Raw genomic sequence first — 12569 nt, forward strand, 5'->3', positions numbered from 1 at the left:
CACCAGTACTCTGGGCTGGGGAACCTGGTGTGGGTCTGGGGTCCCTCACCCCTCTGGGGGGGGGAAACCTCTGTGGCCCAGATTTTCAACTGCCACACAGAAGTTTAAGCCTGGCCCATCTCTGCCTCTCCTACCAGTCACAATGTGGCTGCTTCTTTATATCCTTAGTTATAAAACTTCTGTTCAGCTAGATTCAGATGGTTCTCCAGGTTGGTTGTTCTATAATTTAGTTGTAATTTTGATGTGTTCAAGGGATGAGGCAAGCACAGAGTTTATCTACTCTGCTATCTTGGATCTCTCCCTGAAAAATAGCGTTCCAATTTTTGACATTAACTTTTAACTCTCTCTTTTTTTCTTTCCTAAAATATCCAATCAGCTGTCAAATTCTATTCTCTCTGTCTTTACAATTATATTACATCTGTTTCTTCCTTCTAATTTCAATGTCACACTCCCCTATCTTCCTTCTTCAGATTGTTGTAATAGTCAACTACCTGGATGTTTAGTCCATTCATTAGCAAAGTATCACAGACTGGGTGGCTTGTAAATACAGAAATTTCTCACAGTTCTGAAGGCTGGAAGTCTAAGATCAAGGTGACAGCATGGTCGGGTTTGGTGAAGCCCTCTTCCAGGTTGCAGACTACTGACTTGTCAGTGTCCTCATATGATGAAAGGGGCAGGAATCTCTCTAGTCTTCTTTTATAAGGGCACTAATCCCATTCATGAGGGCAGGGTCAAAGGCCCCACCTCTAAATACCATCACATTGGGTATTAGGATTTCAACAAATTAATTTTGTGGGGATACATTCTGACCACAACACAGGATTATTCCAATATCCTCTAACATAATTCTCTGTTAAACCTCTCCTTTGTCCAATCAGTTCCCTATGCTGTTGCCAGATCTATCTTCAGTCTTGGCATTTACAGAGGCCTTCTACAATGTGGCTCAAAGCAAGGGTCTGGTCTAATTACTACTATTCCTCTAGGCATAACTCAGACCCAGCCAAATAAAGTACTCACTGTCTCCTCAACATATTCTGCATGTTCTCACCTTAATGCTTTTGTTCATGTTGTTAGGTCCTGGTGGAAAGTGCTTCTCCCTACACCAACACTAATCTCTGACACTCAGAAATACTATCCAACCTTTATACTCATATGCCACCTCCCTAATTAAACTTTTCCTGATTCTCTTCAAAGATGTGATCTCTCTAGGTTTAAACATTCCTCTAACCTTTTATATCTGGTTGCCTCTTGTGGCAAATGGCATTTTCATCTTATATGAAATGTATTTGTGTATTTCTCTCTGCTAAATAAACTTCTAAGATAATGAACCATGGCTCTTTAGCTACTTACCATTATGTTTCTTTATATTTTCTGCTTAGATCAATGTCTTGCTTCCAAAGGTACTCAAAAAGTATTTTATGAATTGAAATTGGTGTAAGTCCAATACTGGCAATGTATCCCAAGAAAATAACTTGAAGAGGGGTTAAAAAAAAAAAGAGTGCTGTTTGTATAAAAATGTTTATGCATAACATTCAGAGCATAATAAATAATCCAAAAGTTCAATAATAAATTAAGGACAAGGCCCTGTCAACCAAGCGTAAATGAATCAGGAGGCTTTGCTAAAATTAAAAATGACAATGTTTTATTCAAGGGGCTTAGGATTTGTAAATTGAAAATACAGCTAGGCAATATCTAGAGTATTCCAAAGGAGAAAGAAAATGTGAGAGTTGTCATAGCAAAAAGCACACGTCTGAAAAAAGTCAGTCCTGTATTATTAGTCCATGGATTGGCTCAGGATAGTAATCTTCCAGATGTCCAGTGGTCTGGATAATGAAACATTCTTTCTTAAGCATGACAAATGGTTAGCTGTAAAAGATACATACATCTCTAGCACATGAACATTCTTTCTTAAGTCTTTTAGAGGTTTATCTAAGGAATTTAGGTACATCCAGGCACTGATGCACAACTGAAAAATTCAAAAGTTTCAGTTCCCAGGCTAGTTAAATCAAGAATAGAATTATTTTCTCTGTCTCAGCCTACTTGATTTTTATAATTTAGCAGCTTAACTATAGTGACTCCATTTTATTTCTTCACTCTTTGCCTCAAGCTGAATCTAATTCTTCTCCTGTGCCTGGCCTATAAGAAGTATTTAAAATGTATTGAATGAATGGTATATCATTGGATTGGAATATTATGTAACCAAGTACATATGAAATCAAGTTTAGGAAAAAATAACTTTCAGAAAACATCCGTATTACATCTACAGAAAAACCTACAGAAGTATATCGTCAATAATCAGAAGGGGCCAGAGAAAGCCACCTGTCACTTTTGTTCTGCAATTTAACAGGCGTCCTCGTGCATGCTTTGATTCTCACAATAACCCTGTGAAGTACGCCTGGGAGGTATTATTAACCCCGTTTTACTGGTAAGGAAACCGACTCACCGACGTCAGGAATGACTGACTAAGGCGGAGTCAGAATTCTAGCCTCCGCCCCTCGGACCAGGGCACCTTCCCAGTCACTCCTCGGTGACCGTGATTGGCGTTGAGGTCTCCGTTTGCTTTTCAGCCGCCTGACTTTTGCAAACCGAGTCCAGGGCCACCAGCGGCCGTGAGCTGCCGCGAGCGTCAGGTGCTCAAGGAGGCGCAGGTGTCAGCTCCAGGAGGTTCCGCGACCATAGAGTCCGGAAGTGCGGCCAGAGCAGCCCCCCGGGGTGCTGCGCGGGCTCCGCCCGGGACCAGCGAGGGCCGCGCCCGGGCGGGCGGAATGGTGGCAGGACTGGCCATCAGGGTGGTCGCCGGGCTGGCGGCCGCGGCGCTGGCTGCGGTGCTGTTGGAGCACTACGGCCTGGCCGGCTCGCCCTCGCCGCTGCCCCGGCCCCACGTCCCCCGGAGGCCGCACCCGGCGCCGGGCCTTGGAGCCACCAACATCTTCTGGGGTCTGCAGGTGACGCAGCGGGAGCCTGACGGGAGTGGGTGCAGAGCTGGCATGACTCAGTGAGACGCGGGCAGTTTCCGCTGGGGCGCGACCCGTGCCTGTTCAGTCCCCAAGCTCCGGGTTTGGGGGCTCGGTCCTTGCTGGGGGTGAGGGTGGGGTGGAGGTTCGTTGATGTACTGCATCTTTATCTTTCCCTAACCCCGGAGAAAGCTGCTAAGTCACTCTGTCCGTTCTGCCTCTTCCTGACTCAGATATCTCTGTTTAACACCTGCTTTCGGCAGATATCCGACATTCACGTGAGCAGGTTTCACGATCCAGGGAGAGCTGTAGACTTAGAGAAGTTCTGTTCTGAAACTATTGACATCATCCAACCAGCTCTCGTCCTAGCAACAGGTAGGGAGGATTGCTGTGCTGTCCTGTTGGTCTGTGGTCTGGAAAGTAGAACGCTAGCCAGGGCTGCAGGTTTTCACTTTGAGGACCTTGGGAACACCATAGCCACAGCCCACGTGAGTCCTTCTGTACAGGAGAAGCACATTAGAATTCCCTTTGCCTGTGGATAACTGAGTCAAGATCCAGGCTAAAAGTCTTTCCATAGCAAAGTGTTGTTAAAGCAGTAGAAGCAAGACTCAATGTTTTCATTTCAGTCTGCTATATTTGTGTCTGTTTTTGTTGTTGCAATTCTGAATTTGAGAGAGAATTAGGGAAAGCCCTTTAACCATAAATCAAAAGATCTTTTTTAAAAAAAACAAAAAGCTTTTTCATGTTCTTTGCAGTATTAGTTAACCTTATATTGTCCATTGTTTGAGGCTTCAAATGACTCAGGTCATTTTTGCTTCATCCCTTGGCACTTCTATGACTTGGGTTCTGTAGAGTCTTCGAGCCCTTAACCATTTGCTCCCAAACTTTGTTGGAGAAGAAGCTAAAGAAGCATCTCTCCTGTCTACTGGGGGTTTCATCCCATCCACCTTACTGAAACATATTGGCTGATATGATGGAGTAGCAGTCCTCATTTTATGGAAAACCTTGTTTTTAAGTGGCTGTCTAGTTTTCTAGAAATTGTGGTATTTCGTTGACCAAACTATACCTTCCAGATTGATTCTTGCTGTAAAAATAATACTTGGTCAGATTACGTATCCTGATATTAGGTTTGGAAAAGATGGTTGCCATAGATATCAGGCACTTGCCCAGACTGTTGGAATTTCTTATAAAGAGTTTTCATTTTACCACAGGCTCATGCTCTCTTGAAAGATACATTTTTTCATAGCCCATTTCTAATATCATAGGAGGTAATATAGGCACTTGTTGACCTTTCAAAAAACAAAGGCATTGCTGAGAAAATCTAGATGGCTTGCTTTGGATACAAATGGACACACGAGTGGCTATGCTTACACATGTTGAGTACTTTAAGTATCTTTGTTCTTTCAGTGTGCATTAAAAATAAAGTGACCCCCTGGGGTTCATTTTGCATTGTGATTCAATTCTTATGTAAATCTACAGGAGACCTGACAGATGCCAAAACAAAAGACCTGTTGGGATCTAGGCAGCATGAGGTAGAATGGCAAACTTACCATCGTATTCTGAAGAAGACAAGGGTCATGGAAAAAACCAAGTGGCTTGATATTAAAGGAAATCATGGTAAGAGTCAACCCACATATAATTAAGACTATATTTTTATTTTCTTCAGGAGCCTACACTCTCCAATTTAGATTGTAAAATTATAAAATAGGACATTGTAACAGGTTTAGATATACTGAAGACTGCAACTCTAAAGTACAACCATAATATGTGCTGTTAAAACTCCTGATGTCACTGTTTGCCATTGAAGGGAAAGTTGGTATAGTCCTTTCTTCCTTACATGGAAGAAAAGATAGCAAAACCAATACAGGTGAATGTTTAAAAATAAAAAACCACATTTTGCTAAATAAAAGAAGTCAAACCTGTAAGTCTACATGCTATATGATTCCACTTATATAATATTCAAGAAAAGGCAAAGCTATAGACATGACAGATTGCAGTTGCCAGGAGTTGGGGATAGGGAAGAGGTTGACTACAAAGAGGCATCATGAGAGAATTTTGGAGGGTGATGGAACTGTTTCAATTGTAGTGGTTGATACATGACTATACAATTGTCAAAACCCATGAACTGTACATTACAAAGAATGAATTTTACTGTATATACATTAAAAAATTAAAATTGAAAATAAATCCCCATATACATGGGGCAAGAAATGGATAATCCCTTTTCATGTTTTAGATTATCATTGTTGTGTTAGTAAGGAAATGAACTCGCCTCTAAAAGTGTACTGATGGTAGTAGATTTGTTTTATAAAGGTTGACTTTCTTATTGATTAGTTACTTTATTTGTCTGTTCATTTGATTATTCATTGCTGATGAGCACCTAATTATATATTTTTAAAACTACCATTTTAAACAGATAATTCTATCTGGTTTGAAATACACAATTATTTGTTTTATCAGAAAATGTCCTCTTACAAAGCAATTAGGAATTATAAATTGAAAATAGGATATCTGACCTACAACTTTCTCTGCTATATTTACATTTCCCTTTTTTTCCTGTTCCTAATTAGTGGTACAGGTCAAATATTTTTGCAATAAATAGCAAATACGTGTATATTTTTTAAAAAGGTTTTCGGGGCGGACAGATGGCTCAGTTGGTTAGAGCGCGAGCTCTGGGCAACGGGGCTGCCTGTTCGATTCCCACATGGACCAGCGACCTGCGCCCTCTGCAACTAGAATGAAGTCAATGAACTGCTGCTCAGTTCCTGGGTGGCCAGATGGCTCAGTTGGTTGGAGCGCAGGCTCTCAACCACAAGGTTCCTGGTTCGACTCCTTGACTCCAGCAAGGGATGGTGGGCTGCGCCCCCTGCTACTAACAATGGCAACTGGACCTGGAGCTAGCTGTGCTCTCCACAACTAAGATTGAAAGGACAACAACTTGACTTGGAAAAGTCCTGGAAGTACACACTGTTCCCCAATAAAAAGTCCTGTTCCCCTTCCCCAATAAAATCTTTAAAAAAAAAATAGCAGCAACAACTGTCCAATTTTATAACTTCAACTTGATTTATATTCTGAATAGTACATAATTCAAAGTATTTATTATTCTCCAGTATGCTCGGTGCCTTAAATAAGTCTCCAGATAATCTGAATTCTATTATCAAGTTTTAAAAATTATCAATGTAATTAGTTGGCATTCTACCATTTAAAGTATTATTGAAAGAATTGTCATTTTTCTTCAGTCATTGACATGTTTGCATTTTTCTTTTTAATGTAGATGATGTTTGCTCTTTTCTTTTTAATTAGATGCATTCAACATTCCAAGTCTGGAGAGTGTCGAGAATTATTACAGGTACTATCACGAACAGAAGACAGACCATGATGTGTTCCAAGGAGGGTGCTATCAATTCAATGAATGGGTGAAAACATTTTTTAACAGATAAAATATCTATATACAGAATTTAGAAAAGGATACTTTCTGTGTTTGTGTGACCGATTCAGTTGTTTCAGGACTTTTTCTTTCCTTTAATTTTTATTTCATACACTTTAATGCTTTCTGTTGGCTAACTGTACTTTTAATATTCCATACAGACTTTTTTTTTTTTTTGCCATTAATACATAGCAGAAATCATTTAGATCAGAGCTTGTCAACTAGACTACTGTGGGTTTTAGGAATGCTGAGATACTGATTCTCTCAGCCTCTGGGGTGGCTGAAGGGTCCAGTTAGTCACTCCTGGCTTTTTTGTCCTTTTATCCCAGCATATCACACAAATATGAAAATGTTCTTTATGTGCCATGAATATGAAAAAGGCTGTGAATGAGAAAGAATCTTTGAGTTAGAAAACCAGTTCTCTAATTTCAAAGTATTAGGATTCTCCTTTTGGTTGTAATTTCACTTCCAGTTTCTGGGTATTCATTCAATAGCTTTGTTCTACATAGTCAATCAAGTAACAAGTATTTATTGAAAGTCCATCATTTGTTAGATAGTATGAGAGATACAAGAATTAATATTAAAAAATATAGCCTCTACCTTCAAGGATATCTAGCTAAGGGAGATACAAATTGTTTAGGAAACAATTAGAAAAGAACATGAAGGAATGATTGATGAAATGTTAGATTATTTGTTATACGTATTCACTATGAGAAATCAGAAAAGGCTGAGGTCAGCTTGAGGTGGACATAAAGAAGACTGTTTTTAATTAAACAATTTTTTTAATTGGATATACTTGACATATAATATTGTGTAAGTTTAAGGTGTACGGCATATTCAAGTGATATACATTTGTGCATTGCAATATGATTACTTCCATAGCTAATACCTCCATCAGGTCACATAATTATCATTTCTTTTTTTGTGGTGAGAACAATTACAATCAATCTCTTAGCAACTTTGAAGTTTATAATACAGTATTGTTAACTATAATTACTATCTTGTACGTTAGATCTTCAGAACTTATTTATCTACTAGTTGCAAGTTAGAGAAGCCTCTATAAAAGAAATGAAAATTGTGTCCAGTCTTAAAAGATGGGTAGCATTTGGACAAGTAAGAAATTCCATGGGTTATATTTTAGGCAGAAAAACCCAAACAGTTTTAGACTGAGCTTTGGGGGCAGTAAGGACTCTTATCACCAAAATAAAGGTTCATATTGAGTACTGATATGATATTGGATAGGTAGCTTGGGGCCAATTTATGGAGGTCTTAAGTGACATGCATAGAAATTTAGATGTGATGGATAATAAATAGTTCATAATCTAGTATAGATTCCTAAGGAGAAAAATAACATAGTATTTTATGAAGGCAATCACACAACAAAAAAGAAAAAAAAGATAGGGATAAAAAAGAAAAAAGATCGGAATTATGTAGACCACATAGGAACGTCCTTCAGTTGACCAGTTATAATATGGAAGGGGCCTGAAATTAATAAATAGAGAGCAAGCCCATCTGAACAAATTTCCTGGATATGAGGATGGTGACATCAATTTGAGGATGATGGATGGGTCAAAAAGAATTGGTTAACATATAATTAGAGTCACCATAATTTGGAAGAGGAGGTTGTCCTTTTTGTTAATATGAGAAAGAAAAGGACAGAGATGGAAATCTTTTACTTCCTATTGACTGTATGTTACATGGCGATTATGGGAACAGACTTAAGAAATGTTTTCAAAGAATTAATAGGACTTAGGATCTGACCAGTTATTGGCAAAGTAAAGTTGTTAGTCACTTTAAAGTTTCTTACCTTTAAATTTTTGTTTCTAACCACCTAAACTATCTGAATGTAATAAATGGAATTTTGCTAAAGATGCAGATATTACAGAACTATTAAGGTGAAGGAAAAAAATCTTAAAGTTAAATCTTGATTTGAAGAATGCCCCAGAGAATGCCAAAATCCAGAATTCAAAAAATGTTATTATCATATATTTTAGCCTCTTCTTTTAAATAGTTGGATTTATTTTTAGGTAGTTGGATTTTAATGTGTCAAAAATATAGGAAAGGAAACATGTGAGGTTATATCCTAAAAAATAACCCTGAAAACAAATTAAGCAGGAAAAATATAAATAAAAATTGTATAAGGAACAAGTCCTGAAAAAGAAATTTTAAAAATACCAATAGAAGAGGCAATATAATTAATTGACTATTAATTGTAATATCTTTAATAATATATGTATTTTATGGTATATTTATTTGACGGCTGTTGTGGCTTAAATATAGCTCCCTGATAGCACATTAATTTTCAGAAGTTTATTTGTATTTTTTCACATATCCTCTTACCATGTTTCCCCAAAAATAAAACCAAGTCTTATATTAAGGTTTGCTCCAAAAGACGCATTAGGACTTATGTTCAGGAGATGCCTTCCTGAAAAATCATGCTAGGGCTTATTTTCTGGTTAGGTCTTGTTTTCGGAGAAACACGGTTGCTAAAACGTCATTTAAGACGCTTAGATATTTTCTTTTAATGTTCTGATGTTTGATATGTGGCTCACATAAAATTATCCTAGGTAAACCCCAATGTAATCTATACTTCCCTTCACATTTATTCAACAAATACTTAACGAGTGCCTCGCCTGTGTACTATGTTCCCCACCCTTTCTCCCTACTCTTCACTCTCCTACTCTATGGACACCTGAACACTGTTGACACTTAAGGGGGTGAGGACTTTAATTATTGGATGTGGACCCTGTGTATGTTATCCATATATTTTTGGGAACTGAAAAAGATTTACTGACCCAAACTTAGATTATCGTTTTTCTCCTGGCTTGATAACTTCATCTTTACAAGGTTTTATTGTGAGTTATGCCTGTATAGTCCTGTTTCAAGAAGTAAACACTTGTATATCTCATTGCACCAAGAATTCTACTAGGTACTTGGTAGGACTCACTAAATTTTTTAATGATTGGTAAATACCATTTCACTGGATTCTGATTGATCTTTTTTTAAATGTTTAGTGGACTGCTTAAAATAGCCCCACCCCTACCCCCCCAACACACTTTTTGGCGACTTTGTGTTTTGGTTACTGATGAATTAGCCTGGCTCTTCAGAGATAATGGGAGAAAATCTTTAAAATTTCTTTTAATCAGTTTATCCATTGTGGATCTAGTTTAGTGTATTTCTCTGTCAGGTCAGGAAATTCCCTTTTCAAAGGAAGCAAAATATAGTGTGATATTAGGGAAGGAATTTAAACTTCTTCTGTCTTTTTATGATTGCACTAAAACTTTATTATCTTGTATTTTTTAGGAAATACTCTGCCGTACGTAGGGATGGCTCTTTCCATTATGTCCACAGTACTCCCTTTGGCAACTATTCTTTCATCTCTTTGGATGCCACCCCAAATCCAGGGCCTAAGAGACCCTTTAATTTCTTTGGAATTTTAGATGAGGTACAGTAAAAATCTCTCTTCCCTTTGTAGCTAACCTATTTTCTTTTTTCTCAGATACATGTGACTGACTTAAAGATACCCTAGGTAAATAAGTTGTTGTCTAGAAACGCTTGAGAAAACTTTTACTGTAGTTACAGTTATTGCTAGAAGAAATTACTGGCTACTTCAGCACTATTATTGCTGTCCCTGTTCTTGTACCAAAGTCTGTGAAAGCAGGACCTCACATTTTATATTTATTCAATAAACATTTATTATGTACTACAGGGCATACAGCTTTGTATACTGCTAGGAATATGGTATATTCCTAAATCCCCACAGCTGCCATTTTTAACTAAAGATCGATATATCTATGTATATACAGAGGGTGCCAAAGAAAGTATACATGTTTTAAGAAAGGAAAAAACTGTATTAAAATTGTAATACTCAATATATACTGGTAACAAAAGATGAATACAAGTTGTGTTTGACTTCTGCAATTACAAGAGGTGCTCAAAGAGAGGTGCTCAAAGAGTTACCATCAACATGATTTTAATAGTTTTTTCGTTTCTTAAAATGTGTATACATTTTTTTGGCACTGTGTGTGTGTGTGTGTGTGTGTGTGTGTGTGTTAAAGAAATGCATGGCTTTTTTTTTTTTTAATTTTATTGGGGAATATTGGGGAAGACTGTGTTTCTCCAGGGCCCATCAACTCCAAGTCGTTGTACTTCAACCTAGTTGTGGAGGGTGCAGCTCAGCTCCAACTCCAGGTGCTGTTTTCAATCTTTAGTTGCAGGGGGCGCAGCCCACCATCCCATGTGGGAACTGAACCGGCAACCTTGTTGTTGAGAGCTCGTGCTCTAACCAACGGAGCCAGTGGTTGCCCCTCCGGCAGCTCAGCGGCAGCTCATTGTCTTCAATCTAGTTGTGGAGGGCGCAGCTCACTGGCCCATGTGGGAATGGAACCGGCAACTCTGTTGTTCAGAGCCCGCGCTCTAACCAGCTGAGCCGTCCGGCCGCCCCTATATGTATATTTTTTAATGAGAGAAGGGCAACCATTGAAGTAAATAACTTTCTTTTAAAGTATTTTTGTAAGCTAGGTGAAAACTGTTGCTGGATTGAAACTGTCTGAAAAAGTCACATCTGAGAACCTTTCGTTGTTTCTTGGTGCAACAAATGTCAACTTATCACATATTTAATGAGCACATGCCCATATGCATGACATATGTGCCCATATGTAAGAATACAAAGGCGGTAAGATCAAGTTCCTGGCTTCTTAGAACATTTAATCTAGTGGTGGGACGTAAGGCCAGTAAAAGGCAGAATTTGCTAAGTGCTGAAAGGCATTCAAAGTGATATGAGGGTTCAGAGGAGCTTGAAATCAAGTGAACAGAATATTGTTAGATGCATTGTGTTACATGAGGCTTTTTATTTAATGAAGGTATATTTTATTTCCTATCTACCAAGCGTCTTTAGATAGAGTTGATTAACTTATTATTTTAAAATGTACTTCTTAGAATAATGTTTTTTAGGGTATGATTCAAGGATCTTCTGCATGAAAATCAGCTGGAGTCTTATAAAATGCAGATTCCCAGGCTTTACCTGAGACTTATCAAATTAGAAACCCTGAGGGTGGGTCCGGAATTTAAGCACTTTATAAATAACATTAATGTATATTTATATATGTACAAGTTGTTTTTGAAATCAACTTCCTGAGGGATGATTTACATACAATAAAATGCACTCATTTCAACTATTCGAAGAGTTTTGACAAATGTATATACTGGTGTAATTGTCACCACAAGCAAGACAGAACATTTCCATCAGCCCATAAAGTTCTCTTGTGTATTCAGTCTCCAGCCCTAGGCCTAGGGGACCACTGACTGGTTTTCTGTCAACATAGATTAGTTTTGCTTGTTCGAGGATTTTATGTAAATGAAATCATGCAGTATGTACTCTTGTGTCTGGCTTTTGCTCAGTATGTTTCTGTTATTCATCCATATTATTGTGTGTATCGGTAGTTCTTTCCTTTTTCTTGCTGAGTAGTATTCCATCGTGTGGATATACTGCAATTAACTGAAGATTTATCATTTTTGGCTATTATGAGTAGAACTGTTATGAACATTCAGGTACAGGCTTTCTGTGGACATACGTACCCCTTGTTTTAGAAATTTAGTTTCAGTGTCCTCTTTTTTAATTGCAATGTGGTATACAGGGCTGAAGAGATCAGTGGTTCTTTATTTTTATAAAGAAATTTATAAATAAATAAATAAATTTATGTAATTTAAAGATTATTCTTTATTTCTCAGTTTCCGTATCTATCAAATGGGGATAATACCTTCCTTACTTAGCACAGAGTTACTTTTAGGATCAGGTGAATTATAATGTATGTGAAAATAGTTTGGAACTTCCAAAGGTACATATAGGTCATTAATTAACAGAGTTTAAGCCCTCGACAAAATATACTTATTATTATAAAACTTCAAGGGAGTTGTTTAATCTGTTGACATTAGATTAAAGATCCTCCTATTTTTCTTCCATTTCAGAAACGGATGCAGGAGCTTTCATTACTGGCCAAGGAAAGTAGTAGGAGCAACCATAGTATTTGGTTTGGACACTTTACAACATCCACTATTCTTTCTCCATCACCAGGAATTCGGTCAATAATGAGGTGAGGCAGGTTTCCAAAATCAAAATGAATTTTTTTTTTATTCTTTTTTGTTGCTCTACCTATCTTGCTTTCCTGAAGAGCTATTTTTATTAGTTT

At 37.8% G+C, this 12569-nt stretch overlaps 1 protein-coding gene across 4 annotated transcripts in view; it reads left to right on the forward strand.

The window, feature by feature from the left end:
- Positions 1 to 2519: 2519 nt before the first annotated feature.
- The window catches only part of TMEM62 (transmembrane protein 62), a 29704-nt gene continuing 19654 nt past the window's right edge, over positions 2520 to 12569 (forward strand). For 2 of the 4 annotated variants that reach the window (XM_019725383.2, XM_074327853.1), the window contains exons 1-6: positions 2520 to 2945; positions 3218 to 3329; positions 4434 to 4571; positions 6258 to 6303; positions 9685 to 9826; positions 12349 to 12473. In XM_019725383.2, the coding sequence (XP_019580942.2) occupies positions 2766 to 2945; positions 3218 to 3329; positions 4434 to 4571; positions 6258 to 6303; positions 9685 to 9826; positions 12349 to 12473 (743 nt within the window). In that variant the 5' untranslated portion in view covers positions 2520 to 2765. Of the gene's footprint in view, positions 2946 to 3217; positions 3330 to 4432; positions 4572 to 6257; positions 6304 to 9684; positions 9827 to 12348; positions 12474 to 12569 lie in introns of those variants that run through there. The other 2 variants (XM_019725384.2, XM_074327854.2) reach the window with 2 other exon arrangements.

Source organism: Rhinolophus sinicus, chromosome 3, assembly GCF_057876585.1.
Source record: "Rhinolophus sinicus isolate RSI-liver-muscle chromosome 3, RSI-T2T, whole genome shotgun sequence".
Taxonomy (NCBI): Eukaryota; Metazoa; Chordata; class Mammalia; order Chiroptera; family Rhinolophidae; genus Rhinolophus; species Rhinolophus sinicus.